The sequence below is a fragment of the Oenanthe melanoleuca genome, chromosome 2, assembly GCF_029582105.1.
Source record: "Oenanthe melanoleuca isolate GR-GAL-2019-014 chromosome 2, OMel1.0, whole genome shotgun sequence".
In the NCBI taxonomy this organism is placed as follows: domain Eukaryota; kingdom Metazoa; phylum Chordata; class Aves; order Passeriformes; family Muscicapidae; genus Oenanthe; species Oenanthe melanoleuca.
The window spans coordinates 34,622,818-34,647,095 of NC_079335.1; the positions used below are offsets into that span (position 1 = coordinate 34,622,818).

The window sequence follows — 24,278 nt, forward strand, 5'->3', positions numbered from 1 at the left end:
GCAATAAATGAAAGCCTCATGCCAGCATAGGCATGAGTGTGAACGGCTAGAAAGACAGTATGAAGGATGGCCTGGTATTTAATGGACAAAAGAAGTTAGACAATGACCATTGGTTTGAACAATTGCACATATTTGGTGCATTAACTTTCATTGACATTATTTATAGTACATTGCTATAAAAGCAATTTTGAAATATGTTTTGAAGTTCAGTTCTCAGCAATTCTCCAGGTGGCAGAGATAAAAGGAACTTGTGAATATCACAAGTGGTGGAATCTGCTGGAAACAGGCTCTTCGTAGCATTTGAAGGAAAGGCAGTATCCTGACTTAGCTCGGGTGTTTTGACTACTGGAGTTTGATCCTATTGTCTGGCACACTTCGCTGTATTTAAAGATGATGAAAGGATGTAATTGTGGTTTTACATTTCCTTTAGCATTTCTGTGGGGTTTAGTAAGGTTTTACTAACTGGCATGTCTTCTGGTTGTAAAACTTTCTCGTTGAGTCCAGCATTGGCAGCGAGAGGAGTGGGGCAGAGCACATTGCAGGGGCTGTCAGGTGACAGCTGCCGCCTGCCTTGTGCCTCACTGCTGTGCCCTGCTGCTTTCAGCACTGGCGGCCATCGGGGGGAGATTATGCTTCAGGTATTTAGGGTGATCCAATGGGAATTGCATTGATCTGGTGTTTAGCTCTGATCCTTATCAAATGGATTACTTCTAAGGTAGGCCATTTAAAAAATCTGTTTTGACTAACTGGGTTTAAATGGTCTGATGGAAAACAAGTCATTAAGAACTTCATGAGTGCTTGGCTTTCCTTTTTAAATGGAATTTGCCTTGGAAATATCATTTGCCCGTTAAGATTGTGTTTCCTAAGTGTTCATACATTATTTTGTATGTCTTGACTTTTACTTGCCTTGAAGTGGGAAGGAGTGTGTTTGTAGCAGTGCCAGTTAGGAGACGGAAAAAAAGGGATCTGAAATGGCTTCTGAATGGCAGGAGTTGGTCTGTCTGTTACCAACAGATTTTCAATTTTATAGCACTTTAAAGCCTGTGTGAAAATAAGGAAAAACAATTTTAAACATAGTGAGAATAGTACAAATTAGTGTATCTTGCTTCCTGGACAGGATATCCTTTTTGTATTGTTGATTTCAGAGTTGCAGGAGTGGAAATACCAGTTTTGTTTGCTTATGTGAAATATCTACTTTACTTACTTTGTAGCCTTTCCATTTGAGATCCCTGTGTTTTGAAAAATGCATGCTAATGTTAGGATTAAGTTTTTACTCTCTCATTCCATAGAATCTAAGTATCCCCATAATGGATATTTGTGCTAGTAAATATAGGTGAAATTGTTGTCTGGAGATGAGAGCAGGCTCTTCTCAGAATAGTTTGCTGCATAATCTAAAATTAATTCCAAAAGGGGGAATAAATTTGATTGTAGGATTATGAAGGAGAGCCAGAATCATTGGAGAGAATGAAGAAAACTGAAAAAAAAAAAAACCAGAGTTCCTGCATTTACAGATAGATTTTTTTTTTTTTTTTTTTTTTTTTGTTGTTGTTGTTCCTGATACATGCTTCTAAAATTTTTATACAATTAACAGGAGAATCTGAACAAACATGAATTTGAGCTTGTTGTGAAAACAAGCTTTGCTAGGCATCCATGCCTGTACTCTTCAGTCATTGCCAATAACATGTTTCTAAATTTATTAAAAGCAAAAATGGTCAGGCTTAGTTGCTAGCACTTGTGACAACTTTTGTCACATTAAAAAAAACCCCAGGATACCCAGTGGATGTTTGCTTATGACTGAAGGCCGATTGTACAGGTTTACTGTCTGTGTGCTAGACCAGTACATCATCTGCATTTTACTGGTGTATTGTCGAACTGCTGACTTATTGGAACTCGGCATAAAAACCATGTTCAGGGATTATCTCTCAGGCAGTATGGTCAGAGATTGTTTTAAGGTGGGAGAAATAGGAATTCCAGGTAGCTGACATAATACAGTTAGCCATAAAATTCCCTGCTATTTATGATTGTGTTTTTGCATGTGCTAGTGGTGGTTTCTTTTAAATAATTAATATTTTTATGTTGATCCTATTACCTATTTTACCGTTGCTGTTGAGTCTTTCTGCTATTCTGATTTAGTTTTATTAGGCAATACCCCTGTGCGTTACTATCCTCACTTAAACCAATTGCTTGTGAGTTTTTTTCTGATCAATTGTCAGGCTTTCATTTTGTATATTTTATGTTGATAAAGCTTTGGGTAAATCTTATGCCGCATGATATACATCTGAGGTATATAAGAAAAAATAGCTTACAAATGCTTGTGAGATATATATGTCACTAACATTGATAACTATCATTCAAGTGACAGCTAAGTTCAAAAATGGTTGCCATCTGTCTTGGGAGGTGTTCCTGTGAAATAATTTTAATGTTTTCTTCCATATAAAGCTATCACATTTGTATATTTGAAGGAAATATGTGCTTCTTATTGCTGATTAAATTTCAGGTGGTATTAATGACATTTTATCACACTAGCAGTAAGAAACTTTCAGGGTAATGCTTTGAACTGAAGTGAAATTTTTTAATAGTTGTAGGACCATTTTGCAGTGGCTTACCTGAATTCAGTGTCAATTTAAGTGCTTGTAAAGAGCATTTTTCTGTGCTTTAGTGACTTAAAAACTTGATGGTGCCTTTTGGAAAACTGTGAATCTTAGCATGGAACTTTTAAATGCTTGAAATAACTCTAAGATACATGACAGTCTTGCTTTTGAAATTTAATAATAGTTGGAGAAATAAGGTCTTAACTAACTTGTCATTCTCAAGACTTTTAGTTCATAAACTGTCTTATGATCTTAAATGCTTTCTAAGTGTGCGTGTTTGAGGCAGTATAACCAGTACATTGCTGTTGCCATGGTATAACAACTTCTCAGCTCTTGTCTTCAGAGCAACTGAGACTAATGCTCTGATAGTTCTGCAAAGAGCTTGGACTGGAAAGTCAGGAAGGTAAAAACACCTGCCTGGCTGTGTTGTTCTCTGTCCTCTGTCTGTTCTTTCCCAGCTTCTGAATAAACAACTGAATAGCAAAATGAGGGTTGTGTAGTCCATCGAAAAGCATGGATGCTACTTTCTGATGGGTGGTACAGAATTTTGAAGGCCAACAGCTCTAGCAAGTTTTGTTAGAGAATGAGACCAGGAGTTGTTTTGCTAGCAGTACACAAGCTGTCCCTTGCCAAAATGAAGTGCCTAGCAGTAAGGCTGGTGCTGTGCTCTCAACAAGATTGGGAAGTCCATGTGATAAAACTGATACATCAATGGAAACATTTCTGTTTGACACAAACAGCAGCAGGTGCTCCGTTTCCAAGTGGTACATGCAAATGCTTGTACTCCCAAGCATCACTGAAGCGGTTTCCCTTTGAAGATGTATCTGTACTATTTTGACACATTGTTCCCATTGCATGGCCTTTAATTACTTTTTATACTCTGTGGAAAGATGCTCAGGGAGATCTGACTTAGATTTAAATTCTGGTAGATACTCCCTTTGCATGTTTTTGCAGAGTCCTTGTATCAGTGTTGTTCTGAGAGGATTAATGGATCATCCAATTTAGTTTGAACTTCTTCCGTTCACTTTACATAAATATGTCTCAAAAGAAAAGAAAAAAGGAAGCCTTTTTCCTGTATTGCTGTTTGAAAGAAAAAAGATACTCTAATGCGAAACTGAAGTTTAAGGTGAGGCTTTGAAAGTGGTAGTCCAGTATAGACAATCCTTTCCAGCTGTCTTTCTGACATCCATCTTCACTGCTGAAGCAAAACAGTCCACCCAGTTCAGGTGGCTGTGCTTGTGCCTGGAAAGGAGTAGAGAGTTGAGAACTTCACCTAATCATTTGAAAAATTTGTTGAATCACTTAGGGTCCAGCACATTCCCATCAACCAAGTTGTCCTTGTGCTTGAAAACAGAACCTGCCTAAACACAAACAAATTAGGGCTGTCTTGTCTTTGAGCATTAGTAATTCTGTCTGCTTGCTGGAATGATGCTTATTTGTTTGATATTTGTACAGAGGGTCAATATCGTTATTAACAGGTACAAATCTTCAGGTAGACTGAAGAGGTGGAGCAGAGATTTAGAAATTAATTTTTATGTTAAATGAGTTAAAAATATTGACAATAACATGAAAACAAGTAATATTTTCAGGTGCCCAAATCCATTCCTAATCCGCAAAAATTTCTGATCCAAGGTGTCTGTAGGGTGATTCTGTGTATGCTATGGTTTTCTCAATTGTGTAAATAAGGTATTTTTTTAAGGTTAAATATAGTCTTGGTGTCTTGGCATAGGCTACAGAGAGTGGGCCTTTGATTAGAAGTGAGGAGGGTCACATTTTTGGTCATCAACAAGGGTAAAATCCTGCTGATTAAATTGTTTGAATGGTTGAGTGCTTTACAGAAACTTCTTCAAGACACATTTGCCTGCCTTCTTATGAATTTGCTGTTTGTCAGATCATATCGCAGTAAAAGCTGAAATGTTAAATCTGTTTTTTCTGTTTGCTGGGTTTAAGTAGTGGAATCTGGGCAGTATATCTTAAAGAACCACACACAGGGTATTTTAAATTGCTTCTCTCTTTCTGCCTTTTTTCTTGCATTTTTCTAGAGTACTGTAGGGGGTAGAATAACAAATGCACTGACAGTATTATTTGAAGTGGGGAAAATAGGTGATGCACCACAACCTGCAGTAGGTTGTCTTTTTTGTGTTTGCAGGGTAAGCTGACACAAAGCAATCCATGTCTGGATGAGTGCAATATTATTTGCTTATTTATCACAAGTTGCTAAAAAGCTCTGTACCATTAGCCTTTGTCCTTTGTCTCTGACTGCCCATCACAGTGCTCAACTCTGTGCCTCACTTATTTGCCTGGTCTAAAGATAAAAGATCTGACCGCTCATGACCCACCCAGCATATGTTGGTGGAACTTGCTAATACGTGTTTTCTTCCTACCTATTTCATTTAACAAATTCCAATGAATGAGTATATTTGAGACCTCAGTCCTCTTAGCAGAATTAGCTGAAATTGTCCTACTATTTGTGTAGTATTGCTAGTGAAATTTATACAAAAAATTGTCTCTATTTTTCATTAGAGAACCAAATTTTCTAAGATAATTTTATTAGATTTGATTGTTTCAAATATATCCTTGCAGAGCAAAATCACTTGTCTGTATAAGCAACTACTGTATGTTTTTAAAAATGGGCTTTGTATTTGATATCATACATAGATGCACTGCTTTATATATACTGCTTTATCTAACAATATTTTATTTTTGGGAGCAAGTGATATTTTAAAATCAAAAGGATCTCTTTTTTTTTTGATAAATTTTTGTATATTGTTTTCTTTCTTGGAGACTAATGCTCCAGTTGTACGTGGGTCTTGTAGCTACATGTGTGCTTAGGTTTCTCCTGTATTAGATTACAGAACTGCACTGGACATGTCCAGAAATCTGTGATAGACAGGTGCAAATTGCAAGTTAGCACTAAATTACCTCAGTGATTGTGCCTAGTCAGTGATATGAAATGTTCCAGGCTATGGAAAATAGATTCAGCTGAGATTTTCTGAAACTCAGAGGCAAGTTTAATGGAAAACATTGAAAATGTTAGTGAGAAGTCAGCATCATTTTCTGGCTGATGAGTTGTATTCCTGCCTTTCCTATCAGGACAGGCATAATGACACATATTGAGGAATTATTTGCATGGTTTATGATCTTCCAAGGAAATACAGAACAAAAGCTAAGACAACATATAAGTTCTGTACAGGGAGTTCTTCCTTGTAGTCTTTACAACAGCTGTTGGAGCTAGGTCTTTTGGTCACTTTTGTAATTGCATATTAAGCTTAAAAAAAAAAAAAAACAAAAAAAACCCCCCACTTCTACAACTTCAAGCGTAATGTTTTATTTTTTTGTTTTGGCATGAAAAATATTTTAAAAAATAAGTGTAACTTATTTGGAGTTTGGAGTTTTAGTGCATCACTTGTACAGATCACAGTGACTGAGGTTATGCATCTCTAGTCTGTTTTTGAGTTCATTCACATTGTTCTGTAGATAGATCCATATCAACAGTTCTGCCTTTTTGCCTTTCCACATAATTTTTCTTTCATTAAGAATTCTTCTCCATAGCCAACATTATTTTTTCTATCCTGTTTCCAACGTGGTTTGATTTTTTATCTTTTGAACTTGCACATTTTCAGGCTGTTGTGTGTCCATGAGGTAGTGTTGTTCCTGATGCGCAGATGAAAAAATAGGTGATTGTGTTTGCCACCAGGCTGACTTCTCAAAGTTCTCAAAGTCATGTGATGACTCTTGGTGGCATCAAGGACTTCCCTGTCCTCAGTGTAAGAAAGAAGTGTGGTATACAGAGAAAGGTCATAGGAGTTTCTAATGTGCACCTCCCACAAAAATCTTATTTCTGTAAAGAACAAATGTTCTGAACTGTCAAAATGGAGGTCTGATTGTGAAGGTGATCCTCTAATCCTAGGATTAACAAGTAACATTAATGAAGGCCTTAGGAAGAGACAGAAGATGGACAAAGTACAATAAAGCCAAGATGTGAGACTGAGTACTCAGGGGAGTCATGCTTTGCAGACTGTGTGATGCCAGTGAGGACATTCTTCCAGTTTTTAGCTGTTAGGGGACCAGTTGGGACCAGTTCGCCACTTTGTGGGAGACTTCCCGGATTTTTACTACAGCAGTGGCTCAATATGTATGAAACATATGTGTCCCATGTAGGTAAGAAATATAGCTTATGTGGGAGTATCTCAATGTTGTGCATGGATAATTTGATGACTCTTCTGAACTTTTATCATCAAATTTGAAATACCACTTTCTGGCGTTCTCTGAAATACCTTTATGTATAACGTCTTACCTCAGTGATACCTTGCTTTGCCTACAGAAAATACAGGGTAGAATGAAAGTAGCATATGGCATCCTAGGGCTGCCATAATGGTGTAATTTCAGTTCTTTTACATCTTTTACCTTTGGAAGATGGAAATACTCCATAGGTAAAAGTAGATATATAAACCAGGAACTGCAAGTATTTGTTTCAAGTAGGGTGTTCTACAAGGCCATGAGAAGCACTTTCTTTGTGTCTGTGTAATCTTGTTCTACATCTTTTCTATTGTGAGGAATGATTGAGGAACATTGGAAAGAAATATATGGAAGTGTTTTTTACCACACTCTGATCTTGCTTTTCATAATCTTTTCACTACTAATTCCGATTCTTCCTTTGTCCCCTCTTAAAGCAAAATCAGTAGGTGTATATATACTTGAAAGATGCATTTTGCATTAAAGACATGAAAGACAAAATTTTTATAATTAGTGTGAAGAGTTAAAATGGAAATGATAAATTAGTACTTTATTTCAATTAAAAAGTTATTTGCTTCTAACTTGCTTAAAATACACTCTTTTTTCAGAGACGTGGAGCAATTTCCTATGACAGCTCTGATCAGACTGCGTTGTACATTCGTATGCTAGGTAAGCACACCATTTTCTATATTGCAAGTTCCAACATTTATAATTTAGTTAAATAGTAACTTTTTTATATATTTGTTGAATTAATAAACTTACCATTCTCTTTCTCCTGGGTAATATTTTGGTTAAAATTTCTACAAGAGTTTGGGTTCTTTTGTGTTGACTTGGGTTTTTGGTTGTTTGCCTTTTCTTTTTTCCTGAGTTAAACATTGTATAGGATGTTTTACTGCTATATTAAAGAAAAAGGAAAGTTCCTATAGTTAACCCAATGTGTTTGGCAGAAATAAAGTTTTCTAAGTGACTCATAATTGATCTTTCTGCAATGGATTTGCCACCTCTGCCTGGTATCGTTGTAGTTAAAACTGTAGCTTAGGGAACATTTGTTGGAGACTTAAAGACTTCAGTACTGAGGCTATGAAATGTGTGAGGTGTTCTTGAAATAATGGTATTATTTTAAACAATATTTTTCTCATTAATCCTAGAAGGTGACTTGAGAAGGGAAAGGGCACTTCACAGGGCAAAGTAGCTCAGTTGACTTACTGAGGAGTGCTTCCAGAATAGCAAGGACATAAAGGGTTAAGCCAAATTCAAACAAAAGAATGGTATTGCGAGGGGAAAGTATCCAGGGGAGACCCTCTGTGATAGTGAGTGCACAGAAGGAGTTGAGGTCACTTGTTGAGAGGAGAAAGATGCAAATCTTTTGCAGATCTGGCTGCTAGATCCAGGATTTCCCACACCTCTTCTGGAGGCTGCTGATGGTGCAGATGGCATGGGGACTGTGTATGTGCTCTAAGTCTGTTTCACTGCTAAATGATGCTATTTAATTGAAGCCACCTTGAGCTATGAATTTGTGTTGAAATGGACTATGAATGCTTGCATGATGTCTCGCACGGCTCAGTGAGCACCAACAGCTACTCATTACAAATTCTTTGCCATCTCCAGCTAAATCAGCCAGAACATGTCTTTTTATGCCCTGAGTCTTTTCAGTTTAGTTGTAGATTGTACATGTTAAAGTCCCCAGGAATTCATAACTGCATTGTTTAGGAATTTAAAGTTGTCAGCTGTATGCCTGTGTGTATATGAATTTATAGTCTTAACCTACATATGCAAGAATACATGGTAATATATACGTATAAATCCAATTTTGATTTAGCAGCTTCACCTTTTTTCCCAGTTATTTTGATTTTTCGCATTTGTGAAGTTGTTAATACTATAGCACTGTCTACTGAAGGAGTTTTGATCAGAGAATTTAATTACTTTGGGGATTTGTTAAGACGAGAACAGAAGATTCTGGGTTCTAAATGTTTATTGAAAAAACTGCTGGGTTTTTTGTTGTTGTAAATAGGTTTATTTTGTTTTCAGAAGTTAAAATGAGGTAGTTAGGCCCATCGTTTCTGCAGAAGGATTTATGATAATTCTCAAGTAATTCTAGAGACAAGCAAAGCATGGCTTCCTCTAGTTTTTGGTATATACATCTGAATGGAGAGAAAATTCTGATTTGTCTTGGAAATCTTCCACTTTTCTCATAGGTAGAACTGGAAAATATTCAGAACATGATGTTAAGTAAATTAATCTTTCACTTGTACTCTCATTGGAATTAATTATTGCATAATGAGATTGGTGCTTGTTATGAATAGTATAATTCTTGCTGACATAATACATTCATGCTGTTCTGTTATTCAGAAGCAGTAAATATTTTAAAGAACTGACTTCCATCTTAGGTGAAGGGAGGAGGATACCAACAAGCAAACAAAAAATTACTCATGGCATGTTTGAATCATTATGTGATAAATTTGGGTTATTTTATCACTTAATAGAGATGACTTGGTTTTCCTAAATGTTATGTGTACTATACTGTACAAGTTAGCAGCTATTTACATATTTATTATTTTTGTACTCATAAACGGACTGTTAAAAAGACCAGCCTGAAAGCTGAACAGTTGGACTCATCGGTATGTAGAACCATTAATATCAGACTAGATTCAATTTTTTGCAAGAAATGTGAAGCACTGCATTTCCTACAGTATTGTGAGAGTTTTGTTTTTGTTCTATTTAAGTTAGTACACTTGAGCAGAATAAGCTATAAGGAATCCTCAGCTGTAACTTAATGGGAAGTTAGGCACAGTCACGAGAAGATTTGCCTTTTACTTGGTTGATTTTATTCCATACAGACTGTATATGCAAACAAAATGTGCCTTAATAAGGTGTTTATCTTATAGACCAAAAATACAAGACTACAACTCCCTCTGCCTTTGTTTAGTTGTGCTGGCCATGAAGTTGCTTCACTCAATGTTTTCAGGCTGTTCCAATGGTAATCCAATGGAAATTCATTTACACCAAGTAAACAGGAATTCCTGTGGTATAGCAGTGTGTCCAGGTTCAATTGAAAAGATCCTGTTTTAGGGGTATACAAAATAAAAAGCTAACTCCTAGCTGCCTTCATCAGTGTGTCGATATATTAGCAAGCAGCGTTGACTGTAATGACTCATCTGTCATACCCCATTCCCAAAATATACGCTAAGCCACTCCCGAGTGGCTTATTTACTATTTTAAAATATAGATACAGATGCAGCATTGTAGAATTTTTCTTTTAAGACCTTGGAGAGGCTAAAACATCTGCATCACCTCAACTACTTTTCTCAGCAGCTATGAGGAATTCTCAAAATATCTTGTAAGTGCTTCTGTGTAATCTTGATACTTTCTTGATTTTTCTATTGCTTTTCTTGTTTCTTTTTCTTGTTGCTTTATATTGACTGAAAGTTTATCTATTGTGCACGGGGTAGAAAGTGTGGGGCACTGACTGCTTGTATTGGTGAGCATGCACCTCCCAGCTGCAACTGGAGCATTTATCTTCCTTTAGAGTCATGATCATTTCAAAAGGTGACATTGGAGGAAAGCTAATGTGTACTGTGCACCCTCTTCTCTGGTAGTGGTTTTTATGCTGTATTCTGTTTGCTTTAATTCTGGCACATTCAGCTGACCTGTCATCTGTTTCTCCAACAAATTTAATAGGAATTTTAATCTGTGAAGTTAGTAATTCTGTCTGAAAATCCTGCTCTGCACAACCTCATGGCTTTGACTTGAATCCTTTACCTTGAGGTGGCTGTCGCAATTTCTGCTCCCAGCTGTCCTCCATGGTCTCTGAGGTTTCTGCCCCTGCTCCGGATGGCCTCAGCTCCCCAAGCAGCTGCTGCATTGTTACTGTGCCACACTGCAGTGTTAGGGTAGCACCAAGTATGTGCTGGGTAACCCTAACGCCCAGGGATGTCAGCTGTGGCATTTCAGCTGCCTCGTAAGTATCAAAGCTGTCCTTGTGGTGTCAGCAGGAATTTGAGAGAGGGGCAGGAGCTATACAATCTGTTTCAAGGTAAGTTTTGTTACAGCCCTAATTTCTTTTCAGTTTTCTGTTATAGCTGCAAACCTCCCTCTTACACTCCTTCTTCTATGATTTATATAGTAGTCAATTAAATTTCTGCCAGTATGATCTTTCTCTTAAAAATGCAAGCGATCCTGATCATGCAGGACTATTCTGGAAAAAAGTGTAGCTAAATACTCAGCCATCAGATATTGTATAATTTTTGTGCTCAGAATAAAGTTTGGAAAGGAAGGCTTCACATTTTTCAAATCTTTCTCTTGATTCTTCGGAATCAGCAAAACTCTCAAAGAGGGAAAAAATTGTTCCTGGAAGTCCAGTGTCATTGAGATGCTGGACTTGAACATGTTCTGTAAAGGTAACACGAGAGTCTTTCCAATGTGGCTGAAAGTGGCTCAAGAAGACACATTTCAGGTAAAAGCTGTCAGTCAGCTTGCTGCCACTTCTATGCCCTCCCCCAAGGAAGTTTACCTCTAAGCAGACTGTGGGATCTGATGGCTTAAAACGACTGTGTAAGCATTTCGATATGTTTGTAAAGGTCTAAATAAACAAAAACTATTCATAAGTTCTTTTGCTTTAGATGTTAAATTTTAATTGTCTTTCAGCTGCTATATTAATGATTGGCTCTGAATCTGGACTTCAGTTGCTGTTTGAAGGAATTATGTAACAGTGTCCTTTTGTTTGATAAAAGTAATCTCAAATCTGAGATATCTTGTGCTTTTTTGTCACGTTCTCTGTCCCTTCCTTAAAATTAAATTCTGCATAACTTCAGAGTCACAGGGTTGCAAAACACTTGTGCAGGATTTCCCAAGCAAACTGATGTGAACGTGTTATGTTATGTGAAGGTACAATGAAGTAGGTGCATTTGGGATCCATTAATCATCTGCAGGTTACATTAACCAAAGAGTAAATGCATAATGATGATCCAGTATTTCTGGATGTCTTGGAACCAACTATACATGTGCACTAGAGTTTAGTTTCACTGTGCTAATAGCACATTGTTTCATAATGTGCATTCAGTTATTCCTTTTTCTCCTGTATATTTAGAAACTTCAGATGGATGGATGGTATCATCAAATTCCACTTGTACCAATACTTTTCAAGTATATTTATTGTCTGAAATCTTGAAAAATGCAGCAGTTCTGTACCATGATGATGGAGACACCTCTTTTGCCTTTGTTCTGGCACAAGAGAGTTTTCTACTTTGTTTGCTGTAATGAATTCCAGTCCTGTAAAATATATCCTGTGGTATATTTTTCCAGAATAAATCCAGTTGTATTCTAAAAAATTCATCCATTGTTGAGATATTGGTTTTTTAAAAAAAATGGCTTATTTTACTATGATTCGGGAGAGAAAATTTTGTTCAATAATTATATAATGAAAATGTTCAATATTATATAATGAAAATATTTCCTTGCTGGGAGTTTCCCATTTTACATATATGCGAGTAAATACACTTATTTTAGCTTTATCTTATTACAGTTGCCTTTTCCTCAGTTTGCCATGTCCATTTTTAATATACAATTCCTTCTTTGGCTAAATATTCCTATAAATAAATATTCTAATAATTGCTGTTTAAAGTAATGTAGTCAGTTGCATTTCTTAATTTTACTTAGAGACAGTTTTTCTTGTTTTCTTCCCTAAAATTCTCAACATTGCAGGCATTTCAAGGGTACCAGGGATACTATTCTGTGCTATTAGTTAAGGGTACTAGTAAATAAAAAAAGAACAAAGCAGAGAGAAATTTTTTTGACATCGTTTATCAGATGAACATGTCCATTTTGTTATTTGCAGAATTCCATGTTGGTCTTCAGGTATTTTTTTCTGAACTTTTCCTATTCTTAACACTTAAAACAAATTGTTTGCCAAAACCTAGTTATACAACGGCTGAAATTCATACTGTGGTTTGTGAATTCTCAAAGTACAAAACTGCATTTCAAACTAAGAATAAATCACAAAAGCTTTATCACCTTTTCTGCAAAAAATTAGGTCCACTGAAAAACCTCTTTTATTTTCTTTTAATTTAGCTGGTGAACTCATTCACACAGCTGTAGCTATACCTGATTACCCAGACAAATATGAGTGAAAGGTAATGAAAGTCAAATTTTCCTCCATGTACAGTATTATTTTCATATACAGCTACTAATGTATTTGCCCCCTCTCTTCCAAAGTTTCCTCTCTTTTTCATTTTTATTAATTTATTTTGTAAATAAAATTCACCAGTTGCTTGTGCCTAACAGAAGAGTTCTACAATTTGCTGCCTCTGTATTGCCTGGAAGGAGAAAGTCTCTTGCACTCTGCTCAAATGAATGCTTAAAGCCTTTATAAGTAATAATTTGTAAATGGTCTGAAAAATAATTGCAGATAGTAACTGGGTCGCTTTCCCTTGCAGCTCAGTTAAGGTTTTCAGTTACAAAAAAAAAAAAAAAAAAAAAAAAAAAAAAAAAAAAAAACCAAACCAAAAAACCAAAAAAAAAAAGGGATAAAAGGATTAGGAACTGAAAGGCACACATATTTACTATGTTTTTACTGATATGTAAACTTTAGGGGAGTCCTGGGCCTACTTACCCTTTTGTAGTCCTTCCAGCATGCCTCACAAGATAACATTCATCTAAAGTGCGTCACTGTAGATGTGTCAGTGTTTATAGATATGTATCTCTAGAAAGATACCTGTTAAGTATTAAAAGCATACTATTCAAGTGTGAGTCAGTACCTTTAGCTATTTTCTGATAAGTTGCCTACTTCAGCATTGCAGACTAGCAGGTTAGAAAAGAAAAAAAAGCTCTCAAGATATCTATCACTTGATGAAAAATAAATAGCTATATTTTTAGTTTTTATAAATTCAGTCATAGTGTGTTTTGTTAATTACTTATTTTGGTTTCATATGGAAAGTGCTGTGTTTGAAGTGAGGACAATACAACGCTTTACAGATTTTTCATAATTAGAAACCACAACATTTGCACATCTTAAATTTATCTTTGTTAGGGTTTGATGAGGGAAACATTATTGCATTTGATCCTCGAAGATTTCTCCAAATTTGTAATTGCAAAAGAATTTTAAGTGAAAGCTTTTAATCCAGGTGAACTGCTTATATTAATATATACAACTATATAATGAAAGAATACTGATCAGCTTTCAGTTGGTAAAATGCATAAGTAGAAGTCAACTAGCATGCTAAAAGATGCAGGTTGAAGCTAATTACAGTGCAAAATAGTTTGATCAAATTTTAATACTGAGTTTTGGTATTTTAATAGGCTCTTGTGTAATATTCAAACAGCTGAGCACAAGTAAGTAAATGCTAGTGGGAAAATATTATGTAATATAAAACCATATTGTAATTAGCTTATTTGCTAAAAGCTACCATTTCAAGAAGTTGAAGCTTTTTTGTATTCTACAAAATGTTATCGTTGTATGTGTGTTACTGAAGAACAACTTTAAATGTTCTTGTTTTCTGTCATATTAAGGTGCATTTTTACCATACTGGTGTAGCAAGCTCTTCCTAATTTCATCTGAATGCTTATCACATGCTTTTGGCAACGTTTGCTTAGGCAGGAGAGATTTTGGCAAGAAAGCATGTGATTGCATGTTTAACAAGTCTTCAAACTTTGTTTTGAATTTCACCTTTAAAACAAAAAGCATTGAAGTAGGCCTATGTTTGAATTACTCTCCTCCATTAAGTACATGAATCTTTACCCCTCCAGGCTATGTTCATTTGCATTTTATCTCTGCCACTCTTCCACACTTTTATTTCACTCTTGACCCTGTTTCTAGGAGATGTGCGAGTAAGAAGTCGGGCAGGATTTGAAACAGAGAGAAGAGGTTCTCATCCATACATTGATTTCCGTATTTTTCACTGTAAGTATTTAAAAGCAGATAAATGACAAATAAACAAAGGCGTCCATCAATTTTAACTACTGAGCTTCTAAAATACAGTTAGTAGCTCTTATAGCAACACTATTTTTTTTATACTTCTAGGAAAATCATTCTAGCTTGTTACCAAAAATAGAAGAGGAAAATCCTCACTGCTAAATATTTAAAAAAAAAAATTATAATTTTAAACTCATTGAATTTAGACCTGAATCTATATGGAAATGACGATTTATCTTCTAAACAGCTACTGGTGTGTGTGCTGTGAGCTTGGCAGACACTATCAGTTGAGAATACTTTTCTGTTTTTGTAAAGCACTAGAAACACCCTGTCCAGGATGATGCTTGAACAGAATTACAGTAATAACGATATTCTTGACCTCATAATAATGAATTAACATTTACATCTACACAAATGTGTAGCTAGGACTTACATTTTTTGGAGAGACACAAATCTTAAGTAAAAGTTAAAGGGTTAGGAGAAATCTGTAGCCTAAATTTTTTGATTATGTCTTTGAGGAATTTTTTTTTAGAAGTAATACTAGAAGAATATATTTTTTAGAGAAAAAAGTTAAATTATCCATCTATATTACAACTAAATTTGTCAGTAGTTGTTGTAATATAAAGTTTCAACACCACCGAACCAGTATGCAGCAAAAGTGCAGGGGATCTGAGTCTTAATTAAATTACACCAATAATTAATGTATTAAGTGTCATAGAGCATTGTGTATCAGCACAATTCCAAGTATTCTGAACGCAATGGAGAGATTTAGTAAGGCAAATTTCATGGTAGTAAGTGTGGTTGTTGTAATTACCTTATGAATAAAAATGAGTGGCAGAAACTGGTCTTATGCTCTGATCTTAACTGAGGTTATTCTTTTTAAAAGTAGATAATTTCTAAAAACTCTTAAACTTTTAGTTTCGTTCAAAAGTTTCTTAAAAATAGGTGAGAAAACAAAGTTTGAAGAGTGTGCTGTGTAGATTTTTTTCAATAAAGAGGATAAGAGTTTCATCTCAAGTCCTGATTGCATATGATAAATTCTCTGTAGAAATAGCATGCAATTTTTGAAGTACGTAACTGTCTTTGTGTGTGTATATATATGTGACATTTCATGCTGATACAGGAAAATACTAACAGAATTATTAAAAGAACTACCTGTTAAAAGGCAGTCAATGTATGATATTATTGCTGTTGTCAAATTAACTATTTTCTATGGTCCTCTTCATACTGTTTCTTTCCATCCTGATGATTGTACATCAGGTAGATCATGACTAGTCAGGAAAAGGACTTTCACACCCTTCTCCTTGCCCCTACTTGTTCAGACACAGCTCCCAGCTTTTAGCAACATCACCTGTGGTGTCTGATGACAGCAAAAAATATTGCTAGGAGGCCCAAAAAATTCTTTGGCTTTAACTTCTCTCCCAAGTCAGCTGCTGTGTTAGTTTTCAGAGCTGTCATATTATAGTCAGATTTTTTGCACTTCAGGATTGTAGCTTGTTGCTCTTTGACTTCAGGCTCCTGCCACATTGTCGAGTTTCTTTCAGTCAGCAATTCAACACCATCTCTCGCCATATCAGTAGATTATCTAATAATTTACCTACACGTGGGATTCTTTTTTATCCATAAAATTTTCTCTCTGCAATGCTAATTTAGTCCTGATCAGTGTTTCCTTAATTGTTTTAAGCCAAAGAGATTTTGTAATGCACTACAAGACTGCCGGTAGAAAGAAGTTGCAGGAATCAGACTTGACCTACTTTTTAGGATATTCTCCCTGCCCTCTCCCTTTTACTTCAGAAGGAGTTGGTTCTGCCACATAGAGGCAAATGACTGAAAAACCCATTCAATAACATGAGCAATAACATATGAGAGGAGTCAGTCAACTCTTCTTTCCTTGGGGCTAATACAGAACTGGAAAGGGTCTCTTCTGCAGCAGAAGCAAACTAAACCATCTGAATGTTGCTTTTTTTTTTTTTTTTTCTCCCCACCACAGCTGTATCCTGGACATCAGTAATGCATGGACATGCTTCCTCCATTGTGTTTGTATAGTTTCACTGTAACTTTCTTGTACTATCCACTGGCTTATTCTGTGGTTCTAAATATTTTGCGATGATCATTGCTTATGTGTTTTGCAGAGGACTTATCAGTCCTGTTTTGTGTTTTGCTTAGCTAGCTTTAGTTGTTCTGCATTGTTTGCTTTTTCTATCAAGATGTTGTGAGAAGAAGTTGAATGTCTTTGAGGAGGTTTAGGTAATAATATGCTACTGATCAGTTTCTTTTCTAATATTTTATTGATAGGCTCTTAACCCAGTCTTTTACTGATAGGTTGGAAGAGTACTGAATTTTACATTCATTGCTTTCCTTTGTAACACTATTTGATCTTGCAACTTCAACCGGTGCTGCCTAAGTAAAGTTTGTCAGCACTTATTTCTAAAGATCACTTCTGTATCTTCTTATGCATTATAAACTTGTCATCTATATCTTCATCTCAGAGTTCTGTAATTGATACATGAATATTCAAGTTTCTAACCTGTCTATAAGTATTCTCAAGAGTAACTTTTAGAAAACTTTATTTTAGGAAGATGGTTGGAAAAATATTGTTGTTAGTTACTAGAATGAGATTCGTTTCTGAGGATTATTAAATGCAGGATTTGACTGATGATTAAGCTAACTTTGTTGGATGGTAGTTTTCCTTCTACATTATCTGTTATTCCAGAAGTCACCTTTTTATAGGTAATTGCAGGAACGACCAAGAGGAATAGCTCAATAAACAAATTTTTGTTTTAACAAGACTGCTTCCTGGTGAATGGGGAAAGTCAGGATTATATTCTTCTTGTTGGTTGGCAGTTGGTTAATATTATCAATTAGTAAGTTTTCTGTTACTGTGTTCTGTTGGTTATGCCTTTATGGGACTATGAGCATAAAGTCAAGATAGCATCTTAAATTCACCATTTCTGGAAAGGAGAGAGCAGCCACACAACCTTCTTCCTCTGAACTCACTGCTACACAGTAAAATGCATACACTGTAATGTTTTATTGAATTGTCTGTAGAACACTGGATCTACTTTTCACTCAGTAAGAAATAAGAAGGGAGTTTTGCAGTAAATAAGAAAGGAGTTTTGCAGTTCACTGTGAGAATGTGGCATGTACTGTTTGATTTTCAGGGAAGTTATTGTTATTGAAAAAGTGATTGCAGTGGTTATGATCACTCTTTCTGTCTTCTGGTTTACAAGCAGGCTATGGTTTACATGAATACTTCAAACTTTTTTTTACATTACTCGAGGCATCATAGGTGGTAATTCATTCTTCACTGCTGTCAGAATATGTTGATAAAAGCAACTGTGAAACAAAATCTTTGTTAGAAGAATTAGTTAGTGACAGGATAAAAATATTTTTTCAGAAATAGTAAATCAGCAGTAAAGTTTTAGGCTTTATGTTCTTGCTATTGAAAAGTTATTAATAATGTCTATTTTTTAAATGTATATGTATGTGTATATATACACACACAACACTACACTAATGAAATTTTGATTGTTGGAGGTGTTTCTAGCATTCACTAACAAAGGCATAAATAATGTGTGTTAACCACTCTGTTTCTCCTGAAAAAACGCCCAAACAGTGACTGTGCACAGTGATACATACAGTATGTTGTAGTGGGGAAGTGAAGCAAAAATGAACATAGGTCAAATGAATAATTAAGATAATAGAAAAAAAATACTGAGAAGTGTCGTATGCAGATACAGCTGAAATTAATGCTTTTAAGCTTTCTTTTAGGAAAGAGTTTTTGGATATAGTCTGGAGGAACCACATAGAAAAATTAATACTTTGGTTTTGCAGAGAAGAAACATGTTTTTCTTCTTGCTTTTCCTGTTGTGCCTGGCCCCGAATAAGTAAGATCTTGTCAAAAGGTTTTTGGAATTCTCTTGTCCTAATCTCATCAGAGCATGCTTCTATGGGAAGATGATGATGTTGCCAACACATGGAGCTCTGTTTTGTGTTTTATAGAATCTGTCACATCTGTGAGTTAAAATATCGTAGAAAGAAGGGATTTTGAATTAATCAGTATGTGTTTGGTAACATTCAGGAATGCTCAGTTTTGAAGAAAATAGTTGCTTGCATACAGTATAAGCCTTCATTGAGACTTAGATGGTTCTTCTCCTTAGCTGTCTATAGAGCCTTTTTAGGGGGGAATGGAAAGAAAGGAAGAGATATTTTTATAGGTGATGGACAAATGTAGTTCTTTTGAGAGTGCAAATATGTGATGAAATTTCAGAGTTTATCTTTATTATGCAACCTTCAGACTGTTTACTTGGAAATTACAGTTTGTGGAACATATTAGAAGCTATTCTGGTATCTGGCAAAAATGCCAACATGTGCTGTTTCAATGATGTTTTTAACTTTCTGGTTCTTAGCTCATGAACCATTGGAAAATGTTTACCTTGAACAGTGAATTTAGACTGCCCTTGGCTGAGAGGCCAGAATTTAAGGAAGAGACAAGACTGCAAATCCAAATTGATTGCCTGAAACAATTTGAAAAATCCTTGTGTAGCAGCAGCTAATGATGCTTTTGATGATACCATCTAGAGATTGAGATAAACTAAGCAGAGTCCAGATGAATTTCAATGCCCTTTTTTGTTTCAAGAAAATAGAGGAATTACCTGTTTGGTTATGTTTAACAGTAATTGTCTGTCTGTTCAGCAGTCTACTGTGAAGAAGGGTGAGTTTCACAATGAATAAAGTAATAAAGAAGATTTATGTGATCGTTAGCTTGAAGTATTTGTTTCCTTTTGAAAATACCACCACTGAGCTTGTACTTGAGAGATTTCTTCAAAAGCTGCCTTTCTGAGGAAGGTGCAATTCTGAAATTGTCTTCTAATTATTCACCGTTCAGATTATTCAAATAAATTGTGTTCCACAATGTGAGAGAAGTTTTGACTCTGATTTAGTTTGGAGAATGCAGTCACACAAGGGGAAAACAGAAAATGCTATAAATACAGCTGTATTGGCCAAATGAAAGGAGTGAGCTTGGTTAAGGAAGATTTGGGGATAAAAAGTGCCAGTTGAGAATGCAGAGCAGGTTTGTTTTTTCTTTTGTTATTCTATGTTGGTTTTACCTACAGTTTCTTCTTTCCAAGCTACTGTAAAACAAATGTATGCTCTGTCTTGCCCAGTTACAGGCCACTCTGTATTTCATTGCTGGCTTAAATTTGACCATAAGAGAAGACAGAGATACAGAGATATATTCTAATTGTTTCCCATTTCTTTTGGAACTCTCCAATGTGTTCTTTCTGCAAGTAACTTATTTGGAAAGGGTGTTGTTTTTTTGTTTGGTTTGGAGTTTGTTTTTTTGTTTCATTTTGTTATTGTGTTTCTTGCTTTGTTTTATTTTTCCCTGGACAATATGGTAGAAAATATGTGAGAATTCTTTTGTTTTCATCTCTGCTCCCAATTTGACTTTCTGTATTGGCCATCATATAGATTGGTAAAGGAAATTCTCTTTCTGTTAATCATAATAGGATACTTTTAAATTTTTCTTTTGTTTCTGGTGATGAAAAATTGACAAAAAAAATGGGTTGAAGGTTCTGTCATTCCTTCACTGTAGAACTGAAGTTTTCTAGGACACCAAAGATAGGTGGGTTTTCCTGGGAAGACACCAAGAAAATGATTTGGTGACGATCTGGAATACATTATCCTTTTGGGAAAAGAGTTTTGAACCATTATGTGTCATGTTCTTCAGGAGGATCAGTATCTTGATTAACATGGCATAACCCATTTTGTAAAGGCTAAGTTTTTTATGTATTTTGTATATTTGTGTTCTGATGATATGCCTCTAAATATTTAGCTTCAATGAGGTTTCTTAGTTCACAGTATGCTGTTGTGATTGCAGATTTTCTGTGCCCAAAGAGTGCAGTCATGTTAAAAAACCCCGAAAACACAATTGCAGGATTGCTGGGCTTATGATTCAGTAAATTGGTATAGAAAGACTGCCTTGTTTATAGTTTCTTAGTCCTGAGATTATTGCAAAATGTTACTCATTCCAGCACAGAAATGGCATTGTTTAATTTACTTAATTTTGTATCTTTCCTGAGGTGTTTACAGAAATATGAAGATGAGCCAAGATTCAAAAGAGATTAATTAGTAAAGTCCCGCAGATACCTTTTCATTATGGGTTTTTTTTATACTTCTACTGCTGTACAATGACTTACAGTGCCATTGGAGAATTGGCACTTATTTCATCCTGAAGTAGTCTAATCCCTTCACTTTGAGTAACTTCTCTCAAATTAGCTCTGCTTTGAGCAGAGGATTGGACTAAAGGACTTTCAGAACTCTCTTCTGTCCTTTCCCACCTAAATTATTCTATGGTTCTGTGGCTCTGTGCTTTCCTAAGGCAGTGAGATTCTTTTGCTCTGTAAGATTCTTCAGGAAAAGTTATCTTTGGTGGTGGTATGCCTAGCACTTCCCCTCCATCTGATGAAAACCACTAGTTTTTAACAGAGTTGTGGTAATAATATAGTTTCTTGAAACTTAATTTTTTTTTTCTGATTCCACTCATTGAGAAGACACTTGCAAAGCTATGTTTATATCATTAATCCTTAACCCACAGCATATTTATCAGCAGTTATTATTATTTGAAAAATAATGGAAAATATTTGGAAAATAAAAAAATATTTATGAATGTGTATATAGTTATATATTGTACATTAAAACCCAAACAGCATGGCTTAATGTTTTTTTAAGCAGAAGGAGTGTAGTGCCTTACAGTGATGTTAAACGAGGCTTCTAAGTGGTTCTAAGGAAGACAGGAAGTATGATGAGGTAATTTAGACCCCAATAGTCTAAGTTAGTCTTTTTATGTAACTTTAAAATCCTTACTAAAATTATATCTTCCAAATGAAATTCTAGCTTTATATAATACTTGAGTACTGAATGTCATAAAAATATTTTTAAATTCAAACCATGAGTGGTAAACATACAGGAGAGTTAAATAGCAGGACTTAATTAAAAAAAAGTTCATGGATCTAATATAGTGCATTTCTTAGCAATCTGATGGGAATAGATGTGGAATTAGAATGCTTATGGGTCCCTCTAGTGGTATGAAATGCTAGATAATACTTTCAAATTACTCATAAATTGCAAATTATTTGTATCCTGGAAAGATGCATCTTTAGAAAGGTGCATCCTTAGAAAGATGGTTTTAATTGGCATGTGAAATGGAATATTTCTTTCCACCAAATATTTACAGGTAGTGGAAAATTTCAGATGATATGTGAGGTTTAATGATGGTATCTGCTATGTAAAAATATGCAGTTGGGTTAATACAGAAAAATAATGAGAGATCCACTTCCATTAGAAGAAGATAATTCCTTCATATTTTCTGGGGAAAAGCCTTCTCTAGTGGGCCTGTACACCTCAAAGTTCAGGTTTTACATTCAAACATAGAAAGGATCTATTTTCACAAATATTTTTAAAATTTTTTTTTTTAGTGGCAGTGATACCCAAGACCTCAATTATGCTCTTTCTATTGGTGTGTAGCAAAACTCTGCTTTTTATAATGGATAGTTTTCTATTTGCCTTTTGGGATATAGCAATGAAAAAATGGAGGCAAAGTTCTTATTACTGGGTAGCCTTATTTTGACCAGATTCCCATCAGAGGGTGTAAGTCTATCTTCGCATTATAAGAAAATTACAAGTATATTGCTAGGATTTAAGATTCTGTTAATAATTAAACCAAATCATAATGGTCATTCTTCCATTTGTCCTTATTATACAAAAGATACAAAAATTTTGAGGGTAAATCCATCAATATATTATGATCTTTTAAGTGATTATCAACTGTCTTTACTTTGGATTTTTATATTGGCATGAGAAAAATAAATATTTAATATTCCTGTGAAATGTGCTGAAACTTTTTTTTAGATTTTCATGAAGTTAAAAGATTGGGAGTGGGAAGAGATTAAAATTAGCGTGTCAGAATACAGATAAAATCTGTTGCATGAAGGCGACTTGTGTTATTTTATTGCTATATATGCATCACATTATCAAAATAACTGATATTAATAACCAGAATTATTTTTTAAATTTATTTTAGAGAAACGAATTTTTTTATTACACCATCTCACTTAAGATGCTTAGAATCAAAGAATATAACAATTTTAATCAAACAAACAAAAAGCCCCAAAATCTTGAATTGATACTTTGGATGATACCTTGAACTTACAAAGGAATGGCAAGAAGAATGTCAGAGGACAGCTGCTGTTGAGTAGGCACTAAGGCCTACACTTTGCCTCCTGGTTCCTTGCATCAAAAGCACTTTCCAATGCTGTAGTGTCCTCAACATGTCCATCATCCCAACTTTGCTTGCATTCTCTTTCAGTTCACACGGCTGTCTGTAAATGTAATATTTATTTTATTGTTCTAATACATCCTTAAATTGTCCTTAAGAGTAAATGGTCAATTTTGGATATTAGAATGGCATTTAGCACACTGAAGATTCCAAATGAAAGGAAAGATGTTTGGGCTGGGAGGAGAGATGTTTTACACTGTGCTTATTCATGAGCAAATGCAGTGCACTCTTCATTCTTCACTGTCTTCTTTCCATGATCTATACATTACTGAAGCTTGGTTTGGTAGGGTCTCTGAAATTAGCATCTCTTTTCATGACTCGTGATAGAAGAGGGGAGGTTGTCATTCTCATATTAATCATGCATCTAAAGGGAATGAATGTGCTAGGAGGGAAATGCAAAGTTTTCACTGCTCAACTGTGTAATTCATTTTACCAGTCTTTTCCATTAACTGGTCTTAGCTGGTCTGCCAAAACCGCAAAGCACTTGTTTTTTGTATCCTTAATAATTTATCTATGAGGAAAAGGCTGGCACAGTAGCTATCAGTATTCCTGCAGCTGAAGAGCACATCTTCCCCTCACCCTCTTCCTTGAAAGCCATCTATTTTCTGTTTCAGCCTCACCTTTAAATTAATAATCTGTCAAATCTCTGCATCTTACTCACTTATTCTGAATTGTCCTGGGGTAAATGTTTAACTGTTAAAGAGAGAAATTTATATTTTGGGTTGTAGTCTCCTAAATCAGGTGCTCTGGAGCTGCAGAGGGATGGCAAGGCTCAAGATCTCTTTTCTCATTTGGAAGTTACTCTGATCATTTCAGATCTAAAAGATAAAGACATTTAGTCAAGGTGTTATTACCTAGGAGCAGCCCCAGACCCCAGCATAAGCAGGGGGCAACCATCTGCAAAGCGACAAAGAAAAGGAGCAGGGCCTCCTGGTGGGCACCAGGTGTAAACACGAGCCAGACATGTCTCCTTTCTGCAGAGAAAACAAGTGGTACCCTGGGCTGCATTAGGAGGAATGTTGCTAGCAGATTGAGGGGGTTGATCCCTCTCATATGTGCAGCACTGGAGAGGCCTCACCTGGAGTCCTGGCCTGGGCTCCCCAGTAAGAGAGACATGGACATACCAGAGAGAGTCCAGCAAAGGAGGAGGAAGATTAAAGGGCTGGTGAGAAAGGCAAAAGGCTGAAAAAGCTGGGACTGTTCA

At 35.5% G+C, this 24,278-nt stretch overlaps 1 protein-coding gene across 2 annotated transcripts in view; it reads left to right on the top strand.

The window, feature by feature from the left end:
* PDE7A (phosphodiesterase 7A) overlaps window positions 1–24,278 on the top strand; it is a 75,622-nt gene that overhangs the window by 32,343 nt on the left and 19,001 nt on the right. The window contains exons 2-3 of one of the 2 annotated variants that reach the window (XM_056482763.1): window positions 7,436–7,496; window positions 14,638–14,721. In XM_056482763.1, coding sequence (XP_056338738.1) covers window positions 7,436–7,496; window positions 14,638–14,721 — 145 coding nt within the window. The remainder of the gene's footprint in view (window positions 1–7,435; window positions 7,497–14,637; window positions 14,722–24,278) is intronic. The other variant, XM_056482764.1, reaches the window with a different exon arrangement.